A 16,322-nucleotide genomic window follows, 5' to 3' on the forward strand; every position below is an offset into this window, starting at 1 on the left:
GACTTTTGAAGTCATCCAAAAGCTGTATGTTTATGCACTTAGAACATGCTATGTAGATGTTTGCTGGAAAGGTGAAAGAGATGGATACACGAAACCCGAAGGGTCAGGAAAGCCTGCTAAGAATGTGTCATGGCAGCCATGGTGGCAGCTCATCGGTCTCTACAAGTCGCCTGCAGCCTGCAGCTGCCAGTCCCTAGGGTTTGGGGGGCAATGTTAAAGCTGCTGCTTACGGGGTCTATTACACATTTTACTTAGTCTTGCGTTCTGTGGATGTCTGTATCGCTGAAATGAGAAAATGAGAGAAAGCAAGATTTCAGATGGTCTTACATTTGCATTACTCAAAACTGATACCCAACCATCCATGAAACTGTGCTCACTGAGAGGCGTCCCCATCAACCAGCCATGCACAGGGCAGCTTCTGGCTCGAGCAAGGGGGAACGTGGCCCCCAACCCTTTCTCTGTGTGTCTCAAACTAACTAGCTATGGGAGTGGCAGCAGGAAAGAAAAGACCAGCAGCAGCCTGCACACGCTTTGCAAAGGGAGGAGACCTGGTACATTTGTACACATTGATCCTTTCCTCAGACTGAGAGGGACGTGGACATTACTGATTCAAAAGCTCTTATCAGAGTGGGTGGGCATTCCCTCTCACTTGAGAGAAAGCTGAGGGGAAATTAATTCCCTGGGCAAACTGTGGCTCACAAGAACGCTTTCTCTGTTGCATCACATTTAGCAAATGCTACTATTTTTCAAGGCAACCACGCTTCCCAGCAAACTTGGCACAAGTCATTGGGAGTTGCTGCTGAACTCATTCAGTGTCCACAGAGCCCTCTATAATTGGACATTCTCCCCCAGCAATGTGTCAGTCCCAGTCTGTCCCCATCCTTAGGAAGCAGCCCAATTATTACACCTCCAAGAAGTCTGCCAAGAAATCTTACACTGTGTGGCATGCAGATCAAAGGCTTGGGAGCAAGAAGGATCTGAGTTTGAATCTAGGCTTCACTAATTTCTGGCTGTATAGTATTGGACAAGTAACCTAACTTTGAAAACATCATCTATAAAAGGAGTTGAAAGTGTAGTAGGGAAGAATCTGGATTCATAAAGAAAAGAAATTAGGGTTTTTTGCTTCCATTTTAGTTTCATTTCAACCCCTTATTCCATCCGAGTGAGGAAGACTTAACTTTGGCAAATTTGGAATTATCTCATTCCCTTAGGGTGCCAACTGATTTCAGAGGGATTTATATAATGCTGGGGTGCTGAGGACACCTCCAATCCATCTTTCTATGCAGCTGTTCATTGATACGGCACTTAACTCTGGTCATCAGTCTCTAAAAGTCCTTCGAGACTGGCAGTTCTTTCAGAGTTCCCTTGCCTTATTTAGGGCCATAGAAAGACTTCTACTGCTCCTCATGTTCTCTCTGTAAGACCATCTGTTTATCTGTCCAGACCCCAGGCCACATTCCCTCCCAACACCACACCCCCTGCCACAGCTCAGCCAGGTGACAGGCTCAGGCGCCCTCACTCTGCATCTCAGCTGTCTGACCTCCCTTAACACCCCCAGTCTGGGGAATCATTTCCCAGTCTGGGGGATTCCAGAGTCTCTTCCTCAGTTTCTCCCCCAATCTGGAGCCATACCCAGATCTTCCCCACCTCCTAAGAGTTTAGGCTTCTGGAAATGAAACTGGGGAAGAGACTCAGCTTCAAGCCCAGCCTGCTCTTCTCCTTGTCACAGCCTTCCCTGTGGCACTGAGCACAAGGCAGGGGTGGAGGCAGGAGGGGAGAAATGAAAAGAATAGAGGCTAAGGTCTTAAAAGTAATATCTTACTACTTAAATATTAAATAAAATAGACACAGACAACAGTATGGCGATTACCAGAGGGAAGGGGATGAGGGAAGTGATAAAGGGTAAAGGGGGGCAGATATATGGTGATGGAAGAGGATTTGACTTTGGGTGGGGGGTGCACAATGCAATATACAGATCGTCTACCGTGGAAATGTACACTTGAAACCTATATGACCCTATCAACCAATGTCACCTCAATAAATTTAAAAAATGAAATAAAATAGTATATTAAAGATCTTGCCATGTTTTAAGGACCTCATAAATGATGGCTATTATTATTCCCCCTGTGATCTGTTGGCCCATTATCTATATCATTGGTTTGAAAATTAATCATGTTCTGCCTTAGAACATCTATCGTATTGGCAATTTACTCTTTTATGTTTTTCCAGTTTTTATACTTTATTTTCCCAGCTAAATGTAAGCTCCCAGAGAGCATGGTCCACATCCTATAATTAACTGAATCTAGCAGAAGGCAAGGCATGCAGCAAACACTTTAAAAATGTGTGCTGATCTAGCCTCAGGAATCCAAAACCATGCTCACAAAGATTTAGAGGAGGTTTTTTGTATTAGAAATCAGGTTATTTTTTTCTTAAAATAATTCATGAGCATGTTTATATCTAAATGCTAACAGAGAGGCCATGTGGTATATGCAGACACTCTAGATAGTAAAAGGAAAGAGATTTTCAATGTATCCATTATATTTTAAAACCCACATCACTACAACCCCTGAGTGCAAGTATATTTCAAATTTTATGCTGGTCTCCTATTGCAAAATGCTAATTGAATTGATTTCCTGGAGCTGCATCACTGATAAATAGAGTACATCACAGATCTGGGATTTTTGAGTCAAAAAATATTGAATGTGAATGCTTCACTGAGAGAAAATAGTGTGTAGAAAAATGACAGCATCCATAAGAGTTGCAAAGTTTGGCCTTTAAGGATGGAGCCGCTGAGTGAGCAGTTGAGTAGAGCTAGAGGACATGGCAGAGTAGGCTCTCTCTGAGACTTGCTGGACTGGGCTGGCCAGTATCACCAGGATGCCCCAGCTGGTCCTCTGCATGGACAGATACACTGACATGATAAACCCACACTTCACTACTTCCTACTTTTGTGGCCCTAGGTACTTTACTCCTCCTCTTTAAGCCTGAATTTGCACATCTTTAACTATAGAATAAGTACCCATCCCCAAGAGTTTGATGAAGATTCAATAAGATAATGTATGTGAGGACTTGACACAGTGTTAGAAACATAGTTTATACCCAGTACATGATGGTTGGAAAGAGGACCACAGGATGCCCTGGGAAGTGGCAGTTCTACCATTCATACCCAGATTCACACCTTTCTTCCTACAGGTCCAGAGCAGTGTCCCTTTGCTAGGGCAAGAACATGCTAATGACTTTGAGGGGTTGGGAGCTTTGAGAGCCTAGAACAGAAGGCCCCACATTGGCTCCCCATGCCCTCAATCCATGGCCATCTCAGGCCATCCCTCAAAGCCAGATCTGTTTGGAGTTCCCTGTGGACTTCTCCTTTCATTTCTGAAGTGAGGTGTTTGGGGTGGAAAGTAACAACAGTGAGTCAAAATGGCTCAAACCGTAAAGATGGATGATGGGCTCCTCTGGCTGAGGACCTTCTGTGGCAGAGCAGAGGGGAGGCCCACTCAGGACTCTGCTCAGCCTGCTCTGACTCTCCCAGCTCTGCCCTCTGCCACGCATTGCCTTGGTTGTCCCTTGGTGGTCCCTTGGTTGTCCCTTGGTGGTCCTCTTGCAAGGTGGCTGCAGCAGCTCTTGGCCTTCCAGGGTGGAGAGAGCAAGAATAGGTTCTAGAAGCCTTCTGGAAAGAAAATGGAAGCTCTTTTCCCAGAAGCAGCCAGTCAGTTTCTCCTCCCATCTCACTGGCCTAAATTTGGTCTCATGATTATTCCTGAATCAACAGCCATGGCTTATCGGATGCCAGGTGCTGATTGGCTTCACCTTGGTGCTGGGTCCCAGGTCTTTGCCTGATTCAGTCACTGAGCAATGGAGATAGGAAAACCTGATTAGCTTTGACTAAACAGAATCCACCCCTGGAGCTTGAGTCACCCCTCCAACCTCAAGGCTGCCATCGCAAGAGGACAAGCATGAGACGGATGTTAGAGAGACAACACAATGCCCACTACTTTGCTGGTATTTAACTGGAACTCTGCAAACAGTGATGAAATGTCTGTTGTGTGCCAGACAGAGTGCAAGATGCCGGGGCAACACAGGGGCCCATGTTGCTGAGAGGAATAAATGAACCACTTATGCAAAGTGCCTGTTAACACCCCTCAGCCCCTAATACCTGTTTGGTGTTGTCTTCATTAAAATGCATGATGTGTGAGTGCCCCCTGCCATTTAAGAGACAGACTTAAATAAATTCCAGCAGTGTGCAAAGAGTGGCGAGAGGAAGCCTGAGAGTGACAGGAAGGAAAGACATCACGTGAGGAGTTTGCAGAAGGCTCAACCTCAAGAAGCCTATAGCTCAGTGGTTCTTAACCTTGACTTCACGTTTGACTCACCTGAGGAGCTTTTAAAACCCTACACTAATTGGTCTCAGCCTCTGGGGGAGGGAACTGCACCAGGATCTGTCTTTCTAAAGGTCCCCAGGTCATTAAAATATGTAGTCAAGATTGAGAACCACCTTTATAAGTGAGTGAAGACACAAAATACATGTAAACCAGGAACTAAGAATGCTGGGTTGTGAGGGGTCCATGAAAATGAACTGTCAATGTTCGCAGGCTCAGGGGGCTGAGGGCAGGGGGAGGGCACAGTGGGCAGGGACTCATGAAAGGTTTCTGTGAGCAGCAGGGGACAGAGGATGTGAAGTGCCTTAAAGAACCAGTGGATTTGCCTAATGTGAGCAGTTTGGAGGTGGTATCCTGATGTGAGGAGGAATGAGTGTGAACAAAGGTCAGTATGCAAACATAGAGGGTGTATCAGTTCAGACCCAATCAGGAAAGAGAAACCACACAGTAATTTGAACAGGAAAATAGAAAGAATCATTAACTGTAACACAGGGTTGGAATAATGAAGGATTGGCTACTAAGAAGTAGAAAGAACTCAAGAATAGGAATGCAGGTACCAGGAGCATCCACTCCCAGAGGGCTGAGACAGGGCATTCTAGGGAGATCCCTCTGCTTTCTCCTCCCAGAGCTGAGGTCCAGACTTTGCTGTTAAGGCATGGCTCACTGAAAGGCAGTGAAGTCACCATGGTGTCACTGAGACAGAACTTTTTGGAGATGTGCCCCCTGTGGCTTCGGGAAAGTCCTTCACAGGGAGGTGTTTCACTGGAGTGCACTGTGCTGGGGAAGGTGTGGCCCCACACTGTAGCACTGCAGGAGCCAGCCACAAGGGGCACTGGGGAAGCTGAGGGCCCTACTGAGTGCGCACAGGAGAACCGGGAGGTAAAACCCGTAAGTGTCCCCTCGGAGCAAGCAGGGACTCAGAGTGCTTACAAAACCTTCTCAAGGAATTAGCAAAGCCAAAGTTTGACCCCAGTTTATCTCTCCAATATGTCCACTTCTTCTCTGAACAAATGGAAGTGCAAGATCAAGGCTAAGCGTGTTGGCATAGGCCACCCACCAATGGAAAGGGTCTGAGCTCAGGGAAGTCAGTAGGGAAGCCCGTGGGGAAGCCCTCACAGTGGAGGTGGAGATTCAAGTGGACCTGAGGGAGGTCCGATTTCAAAAACCACGGACAAAATGCCAGGAGGTAACTTCCAGGCTGGCTCTGTAACTCAAGCCACGCTAGACAGCGTCACATGCCGAAGACTGGACCCCAGCTCGGGCTGAGCTCCTCGCAGTCAGCAGGGTGCAGTGGAAAGCAGGAGCAGAAAGTCAGAGGTAGGACAGAATCGAGGAAGTCCCTAGCAGCCAGAGAACCTGAAGTTGAGCTGATGCGAAATCAACTCATTTCTGGAGAGCCAGCACCTATGGATGTGGGGTTTCTGGGATTCTTCAAGTGCCTGCCAACCTCTCAGTGCAACACAGAGGAACAAATGCCAGCTCTGGAGTCAGATAGGCCAGGACAAGAGCAGCGTTTAGCTGACAGTCCTGGGGCAAGTCCCTCAACCTTTCTGAGTCTCAGGGTTCTTCAGGTGTCTGTTGGAAACAGTGATTTGTCTTTGCAGGCATACAGGTGAAGTCTCTAGCACACGGCCCGGCACACAGCAGGCTTTTAATCAATTGTAGCTTCCTTCTCCCTCTATTTTCACTCTGTAGGGCTTCCCTGACTTTTAAAACAGTTGTGTCTCTGAAAGTAACTATTTTGAAACTCAAGAAACTCCAGGATTCCTCCGTCAGGTACAACTGAGAGTGCCAAGGTATTGGCAGCAAATGGCATCCTATTGTTGAAAATCTGGCCAGTCACTGTGTCCTTCATTCCATAGCCAAATGGTGCCCTGAACTGGTGTTTCATACCCCAGCTCCACAGGGCAAATAACTGTGCTTCTTTGTCTTTTAGGCGGAGAAGTCACCAAACCACGGTTTGCCCAGTTCTTCCACGGCAGCCTGGCCAGTCTAACCATCCGCCCTGGAAAAATGGAGAGTCAGAAGGTGATTTCCTGCCTGCAGGCCTGCAAAGAAGGGCTGGATATTAATTCCCTGGAAAGCCTTGGCCAAGGAATAAAGGTAAGGAAGGAGCCAGCATCTCCCCAATAAGGTGTATGAGAAGGTGGCTGCCCAGGGCCAGTGCACACTGGGAAAGGGAGTCCTTCCTGCGAACAGAGATGGTGTCGACCCAGGCATGGCCACAGCGGGGAGTTTCATGACTGTGACTCCACGATGGACTCCTGCTGCCATGTCCTGAAATTCCTGAATGAAGCCCTTGTGGATGAATAACCAATTCACTACTCAAAAGCAGGTGCATCTTCAGTGTCTACCTGGAGGGAGTTGTTATATGTCTCTTGTTCGTCAGTCAATTGGTTGCTTTGTTGTTTATTTCCCTAAAGGAACTGAAGCAGCATGCAAGGCTACACTCAAAGCTGTTTTTTAAAACAAAAACTTTGGACTGCATAAGATCCAAACTAGAAAGGAGGGTCAGTCTCAGTGGGGTGGAATTAGAAAGCAGATGCGGAGGTCGCTGGGCCTCTTGGTGTTCAGCTGAGACACAGACTGAGCCCCCAGCGATCTCTGGCCAGCAAAGGGGATGCAAACAGATTCACAACTTTCATCATTCATGCAAAATAAATATATTTGAATAATACAAGAGAAGCAAAGCAGCATTCTGAGAAAAGCTTCTCATGAAGGGAGGGGGGCATATGGCCAACTATGCCTCAGCAAGCCCCTCCCTGACAGGAAGGGATGGCTCTGGCCTCAGCTGGGTCTCAGAAGCACCTGCCAGCCTGAAGCCTCTGGGGCCCTCAGCAAAAAGCAGAAGAAACATCTTGGTAGCCTTCACTCAGCCATGAAGGACCCCATCAGAGAAGGCAGTCCTCTAGCCTTCTCTCTGGAAGGCAGGTGGCCCTCCTCCTAGGGCCATAGGACAGCCCCCTGAGGCCCCATTAGCTGTGAAACTTTCCTCTTCTTAGTCAATGCCAGAGGAGGGTATGACCAGAGCAGAGGTTTCCCAGCCCACCTCCCATCCCCACCCAGTGCTGCCTATGGAGCCCTGCCCTGCCCTCCCTGCCCTGGGCCTGCTTCTGCGGACAGGGAGGCACCAGCCAGCACAGAGCCCTCTAATTGAAACCACAGGTGGGACTGGAGGGGCTAGTGATCTGAGCACATTGTGCTTCTGTCTAAGTCACAGTTGAGTCAGCAAACATTCCTTGGACACCCATGTATTCAGCGCTCATCTGGGTAGAGGGACAGAAAAATGAATGTCCCAGGCTTCTTGTCTTCAGGGAACTCAATCCTACTCAGAGCTCCAGAACCTGTGGGGATGGCAGTTAGGGAAGGCCCTTTGGAGGAGGCAGAGTCTGAGTAGAATGTTTCAGCATGGGTAGGAACCAACCAGGAAAAATGCAGAAGTAGAGTGAGAAGGCAGGGCAGTCAGTCCAGGCAGAGCCAGGAGCCTGAGCGATGGCAGAGGGCTGAGGAGCCCCACAGTGCATGCCGGAGCTCCAGGCCAGTGGTACAAGTGCCCAAATTGCAGGACCAAAGGTAGAAAGTGGGACCAAAGCAGTAGGCAGAGGCCACATCATGGGGCCTTGTTAACTATGTTTAGGTGTTTCCCTTTTTTTTTTTTTTCCTGTGGGCAACAGGCAGCCATGAAGTACTCCAGGCAAGGAAGCACGATCTGAGCAGGTGTGGGGCTTGGGATGCTTCCCCTGGAGACTTGGTCTGAGGGGCATGATGGTAGACACAGATAGGGTAAGGCAAGAAAGGTGTTCCAGAACACATTGTTTGACAGGCTTTAAATACACACACGTGCACACATGCACTTCAATAGCTCATCACCCAGCAAGGAAACTCACAAGACTGCCTCCTAGTGGAACGGCAACCTATTTTATAGCAGCTGGTCCAGGCAAGCCCTTCATGGCACACTTCACGCAGACATTCCGCCGTGGGTCACCACTGTGTGTTGTCTCTTTAGTGTTTTGTCAAGCCAGTGATGCAAGAATCTGTCCTCTAATCCTCCCTCCCCTCTCTGCCTGATTCTGGATTTGCTCCCTGCCCCTGAGTGGGTCTCCTCTGTGCTGGATCATCCCGTGTGGGTGCAGTTTCTGGATTCCAAGTACAGCAGAACAAATGAACCAAGGACACTGAACTTAAAAGCCACGCATCTTAGACTGATAAACAGAGAACCGTCAAAATTCTACATAGCAGCCATAGCCTAGGAAAAGAGGAGGTGCTGGACAAAGCGGCACAAAAAGCTGTAGGGCTGGGGGAGGCCAATCTGCCTTTCTGGGGTACCACCTGATACAACCAGTCAATGCAAAGGATCCTTTCACATCCTCGGGGTGCAGCTGGTGAGAACTGGAGCATTGTGTGAGAGGTTAATGATGAGACACAATTCACCGAGTACCCACCAGGGCTATTTTAAGTTGATTATCCGTGTTCCTCACAACAAATTAAATAATATGACCCCATTTCAGAAATAAGGAGATTGGGGCTCAGGAACTTGTCCAAACTTGGATCAGAAGACATTCTTAAAATTATTATAACTTCATGCCTGCCCTCCCTCATTTATCCTTCATTTTATTTCTGAATGGTGACTATGACTTTCCCTATCAGTTTCTGGTCCCTTCCCTCCTCTCTGGCTGTTTCAAAGAAGTGAGGTTTTCCTGCAATTAAGGAAACTTTCTGTCTGCTCACAGGGCCCAGCTCGTTTTCTCTTTTTTGCTTGTTTTCCTCTGGATCATGCCTGTTTATGAGCATCTCTGCAGCATGTCTGGCATCATTAAGTGGTGGGGGTGGGGGCTGTCTTGTGTAGACACAAGACACTGTGGAACAGCCACACTGCTGAAGAGGACCGTGTCCTGAACCTGCAGCGTGCTCCCTGCCAGGTTGTCAGCGGCACAGTGTGCAGGAGTGGGGAAGCACAGGAACTTTGGAACAAGACAATCCTCGGTTCATAATCACAGTGTGGATATTTACTAGCTGGGGGACCTTAGGCAAGGTACTTCTGTCCTTTAAACCTTAATTCCTTCATGTAAAAATGGACTTAACATTATTTTTCAGTGATGTTGTAAGAATTGAATTCTATGTATATCTCTGTCTATATCTATATATCTGTACCTATATATACTATAGGTAATGTGTCTACATATTAGATATAGCAGAGCTACACGTACAGGTGAGACATAAACACAGACACAGATATAGACATAGACACAGATACCAACATCCCCTAGCAAACCTACTAAGTAGGCTCTCAAAAAATTGTCACTTTCTTCTCCAGCTGGGCTGGCTTTGCACTTGGCGTCACCGCTGCACAGCTCCTTTTGAAAAGTAAACCTGCGTGACAGTTGTCACAGAGGAGCCTCTAGCCTGGCAAACCTTCTGGCCCAGTCCGGAGAGGCTGGCAGGTCTCCAAGGAAACGGCAAAGTGACTAGGCTGCCACGGCCAGCTCAGGGCTCTGAGCAGGAAGTTTACCCAGGTCCCCACCTCCTAAGTGGCTGGTGGCCACTCTGCAAAGGCCCCCTGTCTAGCAGCTTCTTGGCTTAAAGAAAGGAATTGCCACAGCTACAGCACAGCTTCCTGGGGCACAGCAAATGCTGTCACCCTTTGCTGGGTCCCTAGGAAGCCATCTCCTGCCCCTGAGGTAATGCCAGTATCACCCTGTGTCCCACACAACCAGAGGCCAACCCTCAGTCACACCACAGAGCTGTGAACACTACAGTCTAAAAACACAACAAAACAAAAAGAGAGGCTTTACTGATTGTAAGAACTATGTTGAGGGCCAGGCCCCGTGCCAGTCCTTCCCTGTGGGACGCTCGGGCAACTGGACTGGGGATTAACTGGAGATCCAGCGCATTCCTAATGCGTGCTCTCCCAAGCTGGGCACAGTGGGACCGTGCCTTCTGCTGATTGCCACCAGTTACTGCCGACCCATTCCCCTGGAAGAACTGCTTTATTTTCCTCTTTAGCCCTGATGTGATGCTCAGAAGTTGGCCTCCTCTGCAGGGGTCATCACCTTGTCCCATGCTTGTCATGTGCTGGACCCCGTGTTAATGCTGAGAAGTCAGTAGACTCTACCTTCAAGGTGCTCACAGTCTGCTGGGGGTGGCAGACAGACAGACAGCAACAGCACCACGAAACTACTATAGCAGGGATGGCGATGGGGCAGAAAAAGTTGTGGGGACATAAGTGCTGTTTTCAGATGGATGACCTTGAATCTGCTCAAGTCTGAATCTGGTGGTCTGTGAACACCAGAACTATGGGCTAGTTGGTTTACAGTTGTGAGTATGTAAAGCAGAGTTTACTCTTGTATTATTATTTATTAATTGTGTTATTTTCCATATGTGTTATTTTCCATATGAACAACTATAAACCTACTGTTGCCTCATCCTGTATAATGACTCACCAGTGCATGGCAGCTAGTGAGTCAGCCAGGGCAAGAGAGAAGCTGACCAGAGGCTGACGTGTGCCCGGTGCCTGCATGCAGCATGGGGAGTGGTGCTTGTGGGCTCAGAAACCCTGCTCGGGGTTTCAGGACTGGAGGGAACTGGATGGTGGGGAAGGATGAGCAGTGAAAGCAGGGGAACCAGCACAGGCAAAGACTCGGTGCAGAAGTATGATAAAGGCTGGCATAAATCGACACTTCATATGCATTATCTCACTTAAGCCCCAGACAGGTAGCTATTAACATTCTCATTATTATAAATGAGGAAATAAAGTCCAGAAAGGAGAAGTACAGTATATTACCCAAAGTTGTACTCTGTAGTTTGTACCGGACCTGGGGGATGGCTGTCCACGCGGCCCACCATCTTTCAGAGGTGCCACAAAGCTTCAGAGAAGTGAGAACCATGCCTGGGAAGAGCTGAAGCCCTCCCATGGACTAAGCAATTGCAGTAGCAAATGACTACAAAATCTCTATGGCTTAATGCTTAAAAGTTTACTTTTCTCTCACACTAAGCTGGGGAGGTGGAGAGGTGGAGTGGGGTTTCTGCTTAGAACACTATAAGGCCACCAGAGCAGAAAAAGAGAAAGGCTGGAGCATCCTGCAGGCAGGGCATTTTACTGCATCATCCCAGAGCTCCCACATCACTTCCTCTCACATCTCATTGGCCAGATGCAGTCACGTGGCCCTGCCAGTGATAGCACAGCAGCTCAGGACTGAATGGGCCTGATGCCCTGGAAGGAAAGGAGAACAGGGTTTGATGAGCACTGACAGTGACTCCCACAGAGGCTTGACTGAAAAGACAAGTCACTGCAAAAAAATAAAAAATAGAAGTGTCCTCTGGGGGGTAACAGGAGACGATACTGAGTAAAATGAAGGCTGGGGTACCATTCACTCATTCATCTAACAAGGGCTTACGGAACACTAGCAGTAGGTTCTGGGATGCAGGGATACGGGTCAGAGTACCCCTGTCCTCACTGGGTTGGTGGTCACTGTGCTATAATAATTATACTTGCATTTCACTAGCTCTATAGGAGTCTGCTGGGGACCTAAATGAGGGAAGATGAGGAAGCCTCAAGGAGGAGGGAACAATGAAACATCCACATGATAGCTGAAGGAGACAGAGGCTAAGCTATTAGTGGGCTAGGGGCCACAATGCGAGGAACTTATGGGTCAATGTCACCACAGTGTTCGTGAGAGATCCACCTCCTGTTAGGGTCCAGGCGCAGAATAGGGAACTCTTAGAAAGACATACAAGCCATGTCAGAGGAAAGCTCAAATGGATAGCTTTTTCCTTAAGCCCATGAAAACATACTCAGTCTCCTCATGGCAGGAGAAATGCAAATTAAAACTATACTAAGATGGTATATGTCACCTATTAAAATCTGACTGCATTCTCTGTTGTTGAGGTTTTGAGAAAAGGAACATTCTTGTACACTTCAAGAAAGAGTGTATACTGATATAATCCCTGGCAATGGGGGATTTGGCAACATTTGTCAAAATTTTAAATGCATATACTCTTTGATCTAGCAATTTCACATGTAGAGAATAACCACAGGTATATTTACACACTTATGAAATGTTATGTGTACAAGACTATCCATAGTGGTATTACTAGAAAAAGACTAGGGAAACCCAAATGTTCATATTAGGAGACTGGTTAAAAAATTAACTTATTTAATAATACTATACAGTGGTACAAAAGAATAAGAAAACTTATAAGTACTGATACAGAGAGAGCTCCAAGATATGAACTAAGTAAAAAAATAAAGCAAAGATATAGTGTAGTATCTATAGTATATAAAAAAGTTACCTTTAGTGTAAGAAAGGAGAATAATGGAGATCTACATTTATCAACTATATATTTATAAGAATGTTTAAGTGTCAGGATAGGCAAGGTTTTGCTACAGCAACAAATGACTTACGATTTTCAGAGGCTTACATAACAACTATTTTTTTGTTGTTTACAGTGCACGCCCACTATCTATGGGCTGCAGCACTGGTTCGTAGCCCCCTCACTGCGAGACCCAGGCTGATGGGCCAGACCCCTGAGGGAATTTTGTAGGTTTCATGGCAGAGGGAAAGCAACATAGCAAACCATGAACTGGCTGTTAAGTCCTCCCCATCGGTGTCACCCAAGCAATACTCTGCCCACATTTTGTTGCCAAGCAAGTTCACTCACCACTACTGAGTGAAAAAGGGCAAAAGCTATACCCAGCAGGGAAGGGGACCATAAGTCACATGATCAAGCCTGTTGACAGTAGGACAGGCATGTAAATATAATCCTCTCACCAGCAGGGGAAGCAACTCATTATGAACAATAATGTAGTTTGTCACTAAGAAATTAGTTTAACAGTTGATTACTTAAATGATGGGATTGGAGAAGGTGGGTGGATAGGAGATAGGAATAAGACAGACATTTTCATTTAGCACATATGTGCATTTGAACCATGTGGATATATTACCTATTCTAAAATAATGGTTGCCAAGTAGGTACATAAAAATATATTCATGTTTCTCTTTCCTAGCATGTGAGCATTGGATACATAATCTAAATCCACAGATATGCTCTTGACATCTTATTAATATCAGGCCCTGATGATTCTTGCTCGGAAGTATGTCAAGATCATTAACTCAGACAAAAGAAGTATGTCAAAATCACTAACTCAGACCAGTACAAAAGCTGATCTTCATGTTCCATTGAGAAAAGAATAACTGGTGGGGGGAACATGAGGAAGCAGAGGTCTGTATCTGGTCGATCTGATGTGAAAACCCACATGACCCAGTGAGGAACACCGGAGTCCCTGGCCCTTCACCGAGTGTGGGTGGGATAGCAGGGACTCTGCATGGAATGCATCCTACTTAAGCCTAAAGCAACTGGCAAGTGTGTAAACATCAAGTCAGTAAAACTCCTAGGAAACCAGAGTTTAGCACCAAGCAAAAGACAAAGAATCAGATCTAAGAGAGAAGGAAAGCTATTCACGAAACAACTATGAGCTTTAAGATTGGAAGTTATGATGGGGCGTGGGTCAGAAAGTGAAGTGCAGGGTGAATCGAAGAGCAGTTCAAGGCCCAAGACAGGAACAGCAAAAGGAGCCAAAATCTCAAGTTTTGCTTTCTTGGCTGAGGGATGGACCATTGGAAGTTTCTGCTCAGGACCCCACAGCAGCACAGAGCGTGGGCTACTGCAGATGGCTGAGCTGCTGTGACTGAGATTTCAGAGTTCCATCCTGTCTGTGGGTGTTTATAACCCCTGGGGACCCTAGAGAACAGGGTCCCGAAGCCCACCAGGGGTTAGCAGGAATCGCTTGGGGGTTAAGCAGTCATCTGCGCTCACAGCCACTGCGCTGGCAGGTGCCTTGGGGTTGCCTGTGCTGCCCTTTGTGGCCTCTTCATGGCGATGGAGGGTCTCCCTGGGACTCGGGACTCTGTCAGTCAGTCTGTCCTGCAATACCCTGCTGTTTTCCAGTACCACTTCAACCCCTCGCAGTCCGTCCTGGTGATGGAAGGTGACGACATCGGGAACATCAACCGCGCCCTGCAGAAGGTCTCCTACATCAACTCCAGGCAGTTCCCAACCGCGGGTGTGCGGCACCTCAGAGTCTCTTCCAAAGTCCAGTGAGTGGACGACTGTCGCCAGGGCCAGGCCGAGGCAGCGGGAACAGTCCTCTTGCAAAACAGGGGTCACCTCTCTTCAGCTGTCCCCAGCATCTGTGCTATTCCCATGAGGATGCCCCAGTTATTCTTTGGTTTTCTCTTTAAAGAAAATATCCTATTGTTTTGCTAACTCAAATCCAGCCTTCTCTGTTTTCTTCTGTATCCGATTTAAACTGTATCCTAGAAGGCACAGTTTTCTGTAAATTCTCATAGAGCTGGGTTTTAAATGGTGTGATGTAAGTGTACAGTGTCTAGTGCATAATAGGTGCTTGACCAATGTTGATTTATTAAATTAACCAACCCAGCCCTAAATAGCATGAGTGTGCAAGAGAAAGCAAAGGCACGGTTCTTGTCTCCAGAGAGCAGAGTGAGTTTAAGACGAGACTGTTACTGAAGCCTGTGGATAGCTCCCCTATGGGCTTATCAAATCATTTCTCAGCCACAGTGCTGCCACAGACAGCTCAGAAGGGGACCCTAGAAAAACTCCTGGGAGATGGAAAGGTATCACCCATTACCTGGAGAAGGGCCCAGAAAAACAGGAACAAGCATGGGATAAAGGGGTTTGCTGACTGCCCATTGCTGGGGTCTGGAACAGGTGGCAAGATGAAGCCCACAGATAGCAATCATATCCAATAGCTCTCCCTGTGGTGAAACTGCCCCTCCCATCCACTCCGAAGGCCCTTCTTGGAGGCCTGGGGTAGGGAGCAAGCACTCCCAGGTCAGCTTCACATCGCAGTGAAGAAGAGGCACCAGACTGGCCAGTCTCGAGCTCTGGGACCAGGCTTCATAACTGGTGAGGGGAGGGGTGTCATCTGTAAACTGGGGGGTTAGTGCAGAAAAGATCAAAGAAAACTGGGACCAGAAACCCACCACCATTTGGTCACCTCACTCACCCAGAGAAGAAGATGGAGTAGCTCAACCTTGGGTCCACCCAGCTTACCCTTTCCTCAGCCACTTTCCCAAGGGATGCAGGCTGATGGCTGCCATCAGCTGGAGCCCACGCAGTATTCCCAGAGCATCCATCTGTACCCCGGGGTTCTCACTGTAGCCCCAGTCCTGGCCCAGATGCCAATGACATGCCTGATGGGGTCTCATGAGACCATCAAGTCTGTGAACATTTACTGAGCTCCAGTGATGCAGGCTCTGGGTCAGCTTCTTTTCTCTAAGTCGTCATATTTAATCCTTACTTCTATAGGGTAATTCATTACTGTCATTCCCATGCTATAGATGAAGAAACTGAGGTTCACAGGAGTCAAGCACCTTGCCCAGAGTCACCCAGCCCAGGAGTGGCAGAGCCAGGCCATGGACCCTTGTCTATCTAATTTCCTGGGCTTTGCACGTGTCATCAGATCATGCTGCTTCCGGAGTATTGTGAGGCAATATATCCATGAAACGTATCCAGGAAAAATAAGCGTGATTACAGCAGTGCTTCACTGGCACACCTGTAACAGGTGCACTCCTGTGATAGCCTCATGCAGAGATAACATACAGGCGGTGGCTGGAGAGGTTAGCCCTGCAGTCACACTTAGTAAGATGGCTGTAACCAACCAGTTAGGTAACAATCTGCTTCCCAAATCCTAGTGCACAAAACAAACAGTTGCTATCTAATTAATGTTGCCACTGATTACTTTGTTAAGGGATAATTAAAGGTTTAATGGTTACTTGTTGCTGGTGTAGAAAATTCCCATTTCTCCCAGGAGCCAATCTGTTTAAGTCCCTCGATTGCCAGTCATTTTGACTGCAGTGTGTCTTTAAACTGAAATGTCTGTGGACATTTGGAGACTCTTAGGCAACCAGAATGCCTTGTCAA

The 16,322-nt window shown here is 47.4% G+C and overlaps 1 protein-coding gene across 1 annotated transcript in view; it reads left to right on the forward strand.

The window, feature by feature from the left end:
* CLSTN2 (calsyntenin 2) overlaps positions 1-16,322 on the forward strand; it is a 580,028-nt gene that overhangs the window by 544,704 nt on the left and 19,002 nt on the right. Inside the window, exons 10-11 of the mRNA XM_045856852.1 lie at positions 6,316-6,482; positions 14,325-14,473. Coding sequence (XP_045712808.1) covers positions 6,316-6,482; positions 14,325-14,473 — 316 coding nt within the window. The remainder of the gene's footprint in view (positions 1-6,315; positions 6,483-14,324; positions 14,474-16,322) is intronic.

Source organism: Phyllostomus hastatus, unplaced genomic scaffold (genome assembly GCF_019186645.2).
Source record: "Phyllostomus hastatus isolate PE091 unplaced genomic scaffold, TTU_PhHast_1.1 phas_scaffold_129, whole genome shotgun sequence".
Taxonomy (NCBI): domain Eukaryota; kingdom Metazoa; phylum Chordata; class Mammalia; order Chiroptera; family Phyllostomidae; genus Phyllostomus; species Phyllostomus hastatus.